The sequence below is a fragment of the Thamnophis elegans genome, chromosome 5 (genome assembly GCF_009769535.1).
Source record: "Thamnophis elegans isolate rThaEle1 chromosome 5, rThaEle1.pri, whole genome shotgun sequence".
In the NCBI taxonomy this organism is placed as follows: domain Eukaryota; kingdom Metazoa; phylum Chordata; class Lepidosauria; order Squamata; family Colubridae; genus Thamnophis; species Thamnophis elegans.
In genome coordinates, this window is record NC_045545.1 from 6,689,850 (window position 1) to 6,702,637 (window position 12,788).

General features: G+C 40.1%; 1 protein-coding gene across 3 annotated transcripts in view; it reads left to right on the forward strand.

Annotated features, from left to right (window-relative positions):
• Window positions 1-7,915: 7,915 nt before the first annotated feature.
• CDC14A (cell division cycle 14A) overlaps window positions 7,916-12,788 on the forward strand; it is a 76,861-nt gene continuing 71,988 nt past the window's right edge. The window contains exons 1-2 of one of the 3 annotated variants that reach the window (XM_032217564.1): window positions 7,916-8,469; window positions 9,112-9,202. In XM_032217564.1, coding sequence (XP_032073455.1) covers window positions 8,355-8,469; window positions 9,112-9,202 — 206 coding nt within the window. In that variant the 5' untranslated portion in view covers window positions 7,916-8,354. Of the gene's footprint in view, window positions 8,470-8,647; window positions 8,995-9,111; window positions 9,203-12,788 lie in introns of those variants that run through there. The other 2 variants (XM_032217566.1, XM_032217565.1) reach the window with 2 other exon arrangements.

Genomic DNA, 12,788 nt, shown 5'->3' on the forward strand with positions numbered 1-12,788 from the left:
CATGCTTTTTTCGTCGCGCTGTGATGACGTCAGCTACGCGGTTTCGTCGAGCGCGCTTTAGTTGAACACGGTTTTGTGGTGGAACCCTCATGGTCCCAGAAATCCATCTGCGTTCACATCATCCAAGTTGCAGATATACAGTATCTCCAGCCGCAATGTGTAAGCCAACAACTATTTTTTTTTTCATTTTCAGCCTGCCTGTTCAAATCTGCCAATAAAAGGAATCAAAAGAATAAATTCTCCATAAAATTTGTAGCATTTTTTTCCCTTCACACATCTATACAACGAGGCTACACTTGATTTATATAGCAGATATTGCTCCAGTGACTCAATGGTTTCACCCACAGAAATAATGAAATATTTTCTGTGGAATAACTTGATGATTTGAGAACGTTTGCAATAACATTATTTTCTCCCCCCTATCCACAGCTAAATAATATTTTTTTAAAAACACACGGTGGAATATTTGACGCAAATACATTATCTTAATCTTGAGACATGTTTGCCTTCATCTTCCACTAATCTTTCATAAAAATTGTTTTAAATTTGAAGGTAGTGCTATTTTACTTCTTAAGCCAAGAGCTAAATAATTCGCAGTTGTGTTTTTTAGCGTAATAATAAAATGTTTCTGTACTTAATACGATTTATAATATCTAGGTGAATATTCAATCTGAAATCTTTCTATAACCCTAGAATAACATAACAGTTTAATCCCTTTCCTATTGGTAAAAACTAATAAAGGAAGTTACAAGATTGGGAATCTTTTCCATACATTATTGTAATTCAAGACAGAGAGAATGCAGCACTGCTGGCAGATATAGTGAAATTTGGAAAGTTCCTAGCATTTCAAGTTGCTGTCTTCTCTGTAAACTACACATTTGTATAGTCAAGAACAGCAATTGTGTTTTCAACTCTATACACTCCACAGAAACCAAGTCTGAGATCCAGAGATCCTATATAATCCATATTCTTTTTATTTTTTTATTTTGCTTTTTCAAAGGATCAACCCCCCTCTGCATCCAAAGCTGTTCAATCCATATTTTAATATCCAACTTCTTTATACTGAATATTTGCCACCACCAAGGAACCCCCCCCCCATTTTATCTGTGCAATATTTTGATCGGATTTAAAAGATTAAGCATAGATTAATATAAAAAAGCTGCAGCCAACATCTGCAACAGTGATCTGGGGCAGCTCACAGTATGTTGGCAGAACATAAATGCCAAAGTAAGAAATTGTATCAAAGATTACTTAGCCTACAATCAATCTGAGTTCAATTGCAATTTTTTATTTTATTTGAATGCACGTTTTTCAGGCTCGTATATCTGAAACTGGTGGCTTATTGCTGCTTTCAAGAAATTAAAATGAATATTAGTATTTAGTTTGGGAACGGATTGTGCTACCTTGTATATTAAGGTGCCATATTTGTGTTCATTCACTTAGGCTTATTCTGTATCTGAATTTGTATATTTCTTTTCCTTCTGCTCAATAATTTTCAATCTGTTTAAAATATGTATGATTTAGAATTCAGTGGTTCCTGGAAATGTAACTGCCTAGTTCAGTTGTATTTTGATGTATTTGTAAATGCAAAAGTTGCACATTTTTTTTCCTCTTTTACCGTTATATTGTTGGGATATTAGTTCTTTCATCTTTATTTTTTAAAAGAACCGCTAATAAAAATGTGTAATAATGAGAAATGTTTCATGGTTATTTATTGGCTGAAGAGCTGTATTATACAGAAAGTAGACTAATTCCTTCTTTTGTGCTCATGTGCCAATGAATTCCAACTACTGGAATTAAATGTATATAAGATTACAGCTCTGAAGGTTGATTAGAAATGACTGAGTTGTAATCTTCATCTAGGGTTGAGCTACGTTATTTTAAATGCAATACTGTAATGTCTTGGAAATAAATCCTACTTCAGATTTATTTCCAAAGAAACATTATATGTCCACTGCACATTTCCTTATTCCCGGTATTAAAATGAATATTCCCTAAGTATCTGAAGCACATTGTTCAAGACCCTGTCTTAATATAATGTCATTCCAGCTAGAGGAGAAATTAAGAGTCTTGGATTACCATTTAGCTCCAGATCTATGATTTAGATTTCAAATCTGCCTTTCTGGTCCAAAATTCTCCAAAAGTTAAAAGTCTGTTTCAAGTTAAACTTTATTCTTGGTGACTTTATTCATACAGCTATATAATTTTCCACCCCCACTGAAATTAGTGGAACTTTAACAGATGTGTTTGTATGTGTTGAAATTAAAGAGTCAAGTTTAGTTATTATTTACTTGTTGGGTTTTATATCCTACCTTTCATCATGCAGTTCAATGCAGCATTTTTCCATCTCTCCCCCCCCCCCTCACAACAGCCTCAATAGGCCTAAGGTTACCAAGATTCCATGGCTGTGGGTAAAGCTGAAACCAAGTTTCCCTGGTTCTTTTACCCAGTGGTGCAATTCAACTGGTTCGGTTCGGGCGAACCAATAGCAGTGGTGCCAGGAGGCTCCTCCCACCTGGCCGGACTTCATCACGTCCCATTTTTGACACTCTGCGCATGCACGGAAGCAGGGGTGGGTTCCTGACAGTTCTAACCTCTTCTAAAGAAGATGTTCCACAAATCTACCGTACCGTTTAGAACCGGTTCCAGCTCCCTCCCACTGCCCGTCCACACATCATCAAGATGAAGAGCGACAGGAGGAATTCTGGGAGTTGAAGTCCACAAATCTTAAAGCTGTCAATTTTGAACACCCCTGGGTTTTTTTTTTTTCTAAAGGGTTAAGGGTGCAAGGATCTTGTAACTTGACAGCTTTAAGACTTGCACACTTCAATGCCAGAGTTCCTGAGCCAGCATTTTGGTTGCTAAGCCAAGAGCGTTGTTAAGTGAGTTTCACCACATTTGACAAGTTGGCCACACCCACCCAGTCACATGGGCGGCAAGCCACTACCACCCAGTCACATGGCCAGCAAGTCACTCCCACAAAGCAGGCCACACCTACAGAAGAGGTTCTAAAAAATACACGGAATGTACTGAGCACACACAGAGGTGGCACGCGCAAGTGAAACAAGCACTGGTGCGAGCTCACAATTGCGAACCCGGTAGCAAAGGTAAGTTGATATAACCCCTGCTTTAACCCCTGTACTACACTAGTTCTTCAGTGCATCTTCCAATGACTATATAAATATGGCTCGCCCGGCAGTGTTACAAAAGTGTTTTGCCACTGCGTTCTTCCAATTTGTTTTAATTTCCTAGTCTAGCCAACATCCCTTTTAATTCCATATAAAGAGAGAGAGAGAGTTCTGTAAATCTCTGCTTTAGACCCTATAGAAGAAGATTCAGAAGTATATTAATGCAATAAACATCAACTGCAGCTAATGCCTTTTTACTGGAGTTAAAAACCAGACCTTATTTGGCTTATAAGGATGGGGCTTACTCAGACGCGAGAGACTCTGAACCACATTTATACAAATTAAATGATACTGTAATAGACTGGATTACTTTAGTGAAACTCGGCATGTCTTAAAGTCCTTGTATTTATTGTGCATAATCCTAAAATGGGAGGAAAAGAATCTTAGCCCGCTTACTAAATCCATGGAAGTGTTTTTTCGGCACAGTGCTGTTGACCCATTTTAGATGGGAAAATAATGAATGGAAGTGCATCACGAGCCTCATTACTGTACTTAAATAATTTGCCGGATTGTCAATAGACCAGCAGATGGCACTCCTAAGATTTTGCTAAGAGGTAATTTAAAAAGAATTTTGAGCTGGGATATGTGGAACAATCAGCATAGCCTTGCAAACATTCTTTTATAAATATAGTATTATTTATATAAATTTGGGTTTATCAATGCATTGTTTGTGGTTCCACCACAAAACCGCGGTAGACTAAAGCACGCTCGACGAAAGCGTGTACCTGACGTCATCACAGCGCGACAAAAACATCACGCTGTGAGCGGTAAAGTTAAAATTAACGCGAAAACCTTACCCTAACCCCCCCAAACCTAACCCTAAACCTAACCCTTAACCTAACGCTAAACCTAACGCTAACCCTTAACCTAACCCTAAACCTAACCCTAATGGTTAACGTAACCCTAAACCTAACCCTAACCCTTAACCTAACCCTAACCCTAAACCTAACCCTTACCTTTACGTGAATCGGCTTGCTTTAAAAGCGCTTTTTAAAGCGCCCTTTTTTCTCCACGGTCGTATTTGTCGCGCTGCTGATGACGTCAGGTACGCGCTTTAATCGGGCGCGCTTTAGTGGACCGCGGTTTTGTTGTGCCACGTTGTTTGTGCCAGTTCAATGCACTGTACAATAATCACAAGTGGAATGTTAACTGCTATCTTTTACAGATACGAAACCAACAATGTAATTGATGGCTGCAATAGAATAACTGAACAAAGAGAATAAAAGAAAAATATTTTTGAAAGTGATATTTAATAGTTGAATCTGAAAATGGTTATAATTATTAATTTCATTATAATATTAAATAAAATGAAACAAGAACCAAGTTTTCTGGGGAAAATGTCCTTGTAAACCATCCATTTCCACTGCCTTCTGCATAATGTGAACTCATTGATACATTCAGATTAAGAATATTACTGTTTTAGCCATCTAAATTATTACTCTAAGATAGAATGATGTTTGCCCTGAACCAATCAGATGCCACAGAATCTAGATTCTTGTGCCTGATCAGTATTCTTAATGCTTATGCTGGTCAGTTTGTAACTGACATTGTGAAGACAAGTATCTGGAAGGCCTAAAGGAAAAAATAAGTAAGTTCTTGAAAAGTTCTTATAATTTTAACTTTTAATCTGCTCGGTTCCTCTGAGGTTTTCTTTGGGAATTGCACCCAGAATGCAGTATGTTCCAATACTATGGGTTAAAAATATTTTCCAGCATTTGTATCCTAAGAGAAATATTACTGCTATCATTCCATTTAGGTCTTCATAAAAAGTTTGAAAAAAGTAACTTCTTTAGTAGTTAGTAATAATTGTAAAATCTTAGTACCATATCCCTAATGTCAAAAGGTTGTATTTCTTCTCTACTCTTCAAGGCTGAACACAGAAGCCAATTGACAGCATATATGTTTGTTTGTGTGTGTGTGTGTGTGTGTGTGTGTGTGTGCGCGTGTGTGTGTGTGTGTTTAGTGTCACAACCACCGGTATGCCCAAACATGGGAGGAAGCCCACTGCTTCCCTTCTAAATACATACCTATTTCCCTGGCTCAGCTGATAATGGAGGAGAACCTTGTGGCTTAGTGGTTAACACATCTGCCTAATATATAATGCAGCCCAGGTTCGAATCCCAGTAAGGGTATGGTTAGCTGATGAGAGCTAAATAGCTTGAATCCAAATGCTGGCTGGGGAATTCTGGGAGTTGAAGTCCGGACATCTTCAAGTTGCCAAGGTTGAGAAACACTGTTATAAAGTATAAATCAAGGGACATATTGGTTTGGCTCAATCAACTAATCTATGATTTGTTTTTGGCTTAACCTATTGTACGAACACAGCAATTGTGATCTGTAAATCCATAGTTTAGAACTGATCATGATGTGTAAACAAGATGTGTTACATTAGTATATTAGGCTAAGTAACTTCACACATTTTTTCCATTTTTTTTATTCAAGGGATAAAATACAAACTCACAGAAAATAACCAAGAACAGAACAAAACTGAACAGGACAAAATTGTTTGGGGGAGGGAGCATGATTTTGTTCCTTGATTTGGCAGATATGCCATCTTAGCAAAATGTTTCAAAATCCGATCCTTAAACTAAAATCATTGATGAAAGAAATGTCCTTCTGGGTTCAGCTCCAAGTGGGGAAAAGACACTGGAGACATGGAGGCTGCTTGGAAAGATGGTTTATTGGTGGACAGGGACACATGGCTTGAGCCCTGAACAGGTGATCACATGCTTCAATGTTGGTGGAGAAGAAGAGAAGGGCTGAGGGAGGGGCTTGCTAGGCTTTTTATAACCTGTTCTGCCCCACCTCTCTGTTTCCTGTTCCTGTGTAAGGAATGTATTCTGATTGGTTGTCAGACTCCCATAGGGCCATGCAGGAGCAACTCTCTAGGCTGCGTTTTGAATCCAGGTTTGGTTGCGTTCTCAGATGCCATGTGGTCAGTTGGGGCCAATATTATCATGCTTTAATCCCATCCCCCCTGGAGCTGAAGTGGAGAAGCCTTTATTATGTAAAGCGGACTAACTTGGCCTTCTTAATGGCCCATTGACAAAGTGGGGATGGGCAGGAAGCTACAGGCAGCTATTCTGTCTTTTAAAACATGTTTCTTTCTTTTCACATACAGAGGAATATTCTGCCTTTTCAATATTTCCTAGGATATTTCATTTTTCTGAGAGAGAGCTGGGTGATAACTTCCTACATCATAGTTTGCCTGAAGAAACATCACCTTGTTACTGAGATGGGTTAGAACTAATTAAAACGCCAAGCCTGCCTTTGAAAGGTTGGGAAAACCAAGTTTTCTTAAGCGTTTTGAAGCAAATATCCTTTAAAGGTCTTACTTAACCCCAAGTGATCTTTTGCATATTGGGGAGGTAAGTAGGCTAAAAAAAAATTCAGCCTTTTATTTCCTATCAATTCTGGTACAAGGTGATAGTTTAAACACACACACACACACACACACACACACAAATAGCAAATATCCTTTAATCTTTTGCATATTGGGGAGGTAAGTAGGCTAAAAAAGAACCATTTCAGCCTTTTATTTCCTATCAATTCTGGCACAAGGTGATGGTTTTAACACCCCCCCCCACACACACACACAAACTAATAGCAAATATCCTTTAAAGGTCTTACTTAACCCCAAGTGATCTTTTGCATATTGGGGAGGTAAGTAAGCTAAAAAAAACCATTTCAGCCTTTTATTTCCTATCAATTCTGGTACAAGGCGATGGTTTAAACGCGCACACAGATACAGACACATAAACACACACACACACACACACACACACACACACACAGACAAATAGCAAATATCCTTTAAAGGTCTTACTTAACTCTTAAGTGATCTTTTGCATATTGGGGAGGTAAGTAAGCTAAAAAAACATTTCAGCCTTTTATTTCCTATCAATTCTGGTACAAGGCGATGGTTTAAACGCGCGCACGCGCGCGCACACACACACACACACACACACACACACACACACACACAAACAAATAGCGAATATCCTTTAAAGGTCTTACTTAACCCCAAGTGATCTTTTGCATATTGGGGAGGTAAGTAAGCTTAAAAAAACCATTTCAGCCTTTTATCAATTCAGCCTATCAATTCTGGCACAAGGTGATGGTTTAAACACACACACACACACACACACACACACACAAATAGCAAATATCCTTTAAAGGTCTTACTTAACCCCAAGTGATCTTTTGCATATTGGAGAGGTAAGTAGGCTAAAAAAAACATTTCAGCCTTTTATCAATTCAGCCTATCAATTCTGGCACAAGGTGGTGGTTTAAACACACACACACACACACACACACACAAATAGCAAATATCCTTTAAAGGTCTTACTTAACTCCAAGTGATCTTTTGCATATTGGGGAGGTAAGTAAGCTAAAAAAAACATTTCAGCCTTTTATTTCCTATCAATTCTGGCACAAGGCGATGGTTTAAACACACACACACACACACAGAGATACATACACATACACACACACACACACACACACACACACACACACAGACAGACACAGAGAGAGAAATAGTGCGTAGGCTGAGGAAAGTGAGAGCGGAGAGCGGAGCTGCTCCCTTCCCCGTAGCCTGGCGGGGCGGAGGCAACGAGGCGAGGCGGCCTCAGGTGCCATTCGGGGACAAGCCCTTTGGAGGCGTCTCGCTTCCCGGCCCGAGCCCCAGGTGCGTATGTAACAAAGCCCGTGGTAACGTGGTTGCCACCGCAGCGCCGCGCTGCCTGGTAACCGGCTCCTGCCCCTTTAAGCCGCCGGAGGGCGGGACGGAGGCCAAGAAATCCTTTCCACCCCACCCTCCGGCCGGTTCCTCCGCCACTCCCGCGGCTCGCTGGGTCCCGGAGCCGCCGTCGCCCTTTCCTTTTCCTCCTCGCGCGGGCTCACTCCCCATCCCATGCGGGCGGCGGAGGGGAAGGAGTCTCGGGTGGCTGCAGCAGCAGCAGCAGCGGCGGCGGCTGGAGCGCAAACCCGGGCAGCCGGCTCCGGCTCTCCCTTCCCCGAGCATGTTCCGTTGCTGCTGCCGCTGGCGCCGCTTCGGGTGAATCCGGCTGGGCGGCGGGGCTCTCGCCATCGCTGCTGCTCCTGCCGCCGCCGGCACCGCCACCACCGCCACCCCCGGAGAACTCGCCGTTCCGAGCCGCGCTCATGAGCACCGACGCGTCGTCCCGCGCCTCCGCGCACCTCCGCGCCCTCTTTAGGATGGAACCCAGCCCGCCTTTGGGCTCGGAGCAGCTGCTGGGCGCCTCCGAGCTGCTCAAAGGTGAGCGCGGGAGAGGAGGCCGGGGGTGGCGGCGGCAGCGGCGGGGCTCGTAACTTTCACTCTCCCGCCTCCCCTCCTCCTTCCCCCAGCGGTTGACTTGCATGCTTTGCAAGCACCTGCCTAGCCGGGAGCTGCAAAGAATGCCGCCCCGAAGGGATCGGTTGGGTTGGGTTAGGTTGGGTTGGGTTGGGTTGAGTTGAGTTGGGTTGAGTTGGGTTGAGTTGAGTTGGGTTGAGTTGGGTTGGGTTGAGTTGAGTTGGGTTGAGTTGGGTTGAGTTAGATTCCCCCGAATCGCGTAAACTTTGGGCAAGGGGGGGAAAGAGTGTTAAGAGGCGCTGGGGGGGGGAAAGAGTGGAGGATCCGAGCTGCGTAGGCATGAAGCCCTTCCCCCCCCCCCCAAATCTCGGATCTATCCGTCTCCCAAGGATAGCTTGACCCGAGCGCTTTGCTCGAGATCCCGGAGATGTTTGGGTGCCTGCAGTGAAATGGAGCCCGAAGGCTTCCCGTTGAAAGTTATCATGGTCGGTGGGTGGCTTTTTATAACCGAGAAGTGAAGATCAGCTTGTCTTGGGAAAAAGACCCTTGAGTAGCCTCAACACCTCTCTGGTCCCTGTCCCCCCCCCCCCAATTCCTGTATTTCAGATCGACTTTATTTTGCTACTTTGCGCAACAGACCCAAAAGCACCGTCAACACGCACTATTTCTGTACGGACGAGGAGTTTGTTTATGAAAAGTAAGTTTGCTCTTCCTTTTTGGCCTCTCCCGATGCTTCTTCCGATAGCCCTGCTTTACTTTCGTTTTCTCATTGGGGACGTTTGTTTGAGTTCCTGTCCGTCTCCAAGTGATCAGAAGAAGTAGGTCATGGGGTTTTTTTTTCTTTCTCTCTTTTTTGTGTGTGCAGAGATTCGAAATCACACATAAGAGAGCATTGCCGTTGTGTTGTTTATAAAGTCCTAGAGCTGTTTTCAAGACTAATTGCATTGCATTGTAAACTCTTTAATTAGAAAGCGGATGTTTCTTTTTCTTCTTTGCCCCAAGTTTATTTTTATTATGTTTTGCCAAAGGGACACTACTTTTCAGGGATGCTATGATGTTTAAACCGTTGGTCTGTGATTTAAAATACTTTTCTGACATTTATCTGCTCATCTTCTTCTAAAAAAAATCAATAGTTCATCTACCCTGGTTTAAATGAAGTTTAGGAAAAAGAAAAGATTATAGTGCGCAGTGTTATACAGTTATTCTTCATGTCTGTCCCTCTCTATCTCTCTTTTTGTGTGTGTGCAGAAATTCGAAATCACATATAAGACAGCATTGCCGTTGTGTTGTTTATAAAGTCCTAGAGCTATTTTTAAAACTAATTGCATTGCACTGTAAACTCTTTAATTAGAAAGTGGATGTTTCTTTTTTTCTTTGCCCCAAGTTTATTTTTTTATTATTTTTTGCAAAGTTACACTACTTTTCAGGAATGTTGTGATGTTTAAACTGTTGGTCTGTGATTTAAAATACTTTTCTGACATTTATCTGCTCATCTTCTTCTAAAAAAAATCAATAGTTCATCTACCCTGGTTTAAGGGAAGTTTAGGAAAAAGAAAAGATTACAGTGCACAGTGTTATACAGTTATTCTTCATGTCTGTCTCTATCTCTCTTTTTGTGTGTGTGCAGAAATTCGAAATCACACATAAGACAGCATTGCCATTGTGTTGTTTATAAAGTCCTCGGGCTGTTTTTAAAACTAATTGCATTGCACTGTAAACTCTTTAATTAGAAAGCGGATGTTTCTTTTTCTTCTTTGGCCCAAGTTTATTTTTATTATTTTTTGCCAAAGGGACACTACTTTTCAGGGATGTTATGATGTTTAAACCATTGGTCTGTGATTTAAAATACTTTTCTGACATTTATCTGCCCATCTTCTTCTAAAAAAAATCAATAGTTCATCTACCCTGGTTTAAAGGAAGTTTAGGAAAAAGAAAAGATTATAGTGCACAGTGTTATACAGTTATTCTTCATGTCTGCGTAGTTTGTGTTAGGCCCACTTTAGGTAAAAAAATATACTGCATGTGAAACTCACATCAGTAAAAGTAAAGTATGTTTGCATTTGATTTTATAGCATTATGAAATTTGCATTTGAATTTATGGCAACAAAACCTCTGCTGAATGCTTATAACATTCTTAGTAATATGATTATTTGACAGAGACAGGAATGTGGTGTATTTTTTTCTTGTGAACTGTGATAGTCCTTCCTGGAACAAAAGCCAGTATCAATTGAGATTATTTTTGAAGGACTTTAACAAAATTAGCTTTATCTTTACAAGATCTATTTAGGCTGCCATGCTCCATGGCTGTTTTTCCAACTGGAAACTCTCTTAATATGCAAAATATAGAGCAGGTGGAACAAGGGAAAGGATTTGAAGTAATGTTATTACTAATAATATACTAATAATAGCTCAAAACTGGTCACCAGCACTGCATTAAATCTTACTGGGTGGAAAAAAATTTAATGATCAGAGACTCAAAGTTTTTCCGTCATCTGAAATGTTTAATTTTTTGTCTTTAGTACAGTTTAAAATCCATTTGTTTACATGAAATTAAGTTGCATTGAGTTAAATGAGATTGATAGATTTAGTCATATAAAATAATACAGCCTAACTAGAAACAAACATGATTGTATTCTTGGGTTACTCCCATGAATTACTGAAGCATTATAGAAAGCTTTCATCCTTGAGTTATTCAGTCTTGTATATGCTCCATAGACTTTGGCTTGTATTTCCCAGAATTGGCCAGAGCTCCCAAGATTGCACAACAGAATAGTTTGTTAAATATCCCTGCTTGTGAAAGATACATGCTATTGCCTAATCCATATTATGATTTAGCAGAGATGTAAACAAGGTGAGATAAAACTCCCTGGGACTTTCTGTGCAGTTGTAAAAAGTGGACATTTGGAGGTTTGTTCAGTAGAGTTTAAAAGTAAGTGTTTACAATTACAGATTTAACTATTTAATCTTACACACAACTGTTTAGCTGTTAACTCTGTTAATACATGGAAACTTTTTTTTTAATATAGCCTCTCCTAAGCTAGTTGTATGATTTTTAAAAAGTCTGTTGTGCAGTAACTAGCATAATATCACATTCTTTGTTCAAAAGTTTATTTAGGTCTGATATCATTTCCCGTGACAAGAATTTTTAGTCTATCTTAATCTAAATATGGCTGGATGTATCATCCACACACCTATAATCCATAAGAATATAATCAATTGTTTTGAGATAATATATCAAAACTCACTGGCAAACAGGAAAAAATGTAAGCTGTGTAGCATCAGTAAGAACAAGACCCCAAAATATATCTGAGAAATAGTACTTGTTGCTAATTGAGAGTATGTTTAAAGGTTTGGATGAAAGTTTTACATGCTGATGAAAACACAATAGTTTCTGTTGTAGTCATCTGAAGCATGCCTAGCATGTTAATTTTGATGCGTTATTATTTCAGAATGTTCAGTTTTGGATGCTACAACTTTCTAAATTCAGATTGTTTAAATCTACATTAAATCTGACTTCCATTGCTTTGTTATATTTAAGATTTCTTATTGGACAGATACAGTGTTGTTGTGGGAAAGCTATCCAAACGATCAACAAGTATGGCAATTAAAACACGGTGATATCAAATGCTTATAGAAAAGAGAAAAGAGAAACATTTGCATGTTAACACTTAAACATTTATTTGTTTAACACCTATTATAGTTATTGTTAGATTAATAAAAGCATTTGAAGTTTTGTATCAATGGAAGGGATATCTATGTAACAGTGGTGGGTTTCAAAAATTGTTCGGGCCTACTCTGGGTGTGGCCTCCTTTGTAGGAGTGGCTTGCCGCCCATGTGACCGGATGGGAGTGGTTTGCCACCCATGTGACCGGATATGAAGATGCCGACGACACTTGTCAGAACCACCTAAAATTATCTCACACACAGCACTGGCATGCATAAGAATATGATGTCAACTTGTTTTTTAAAAGGCATCTTTGGTTTGCGTTAAAACAACTTCAACACACGCAATGTTCTGATTGCACCACAAACGCAGTAGTCATCCTTACCTTTCACAGAGGCGCTGAGTTTTATAAATAGGAGCATGATAATGCAGAATAATCATATCCAAGGACCAGTGGTGGATTTCAAAAAATTTTGGAGCCTCTTCTGTAGGTGTGGCCTGCTTTCCGGGTCCACTGGTGGAACCTCTTCTAACCGGTTCGGTAGATTTGACGAACCGGTTCTACCGAATAGGTGCGAACTGGTACGAACCCACCTCTGCTATGTAACTATCATCTTA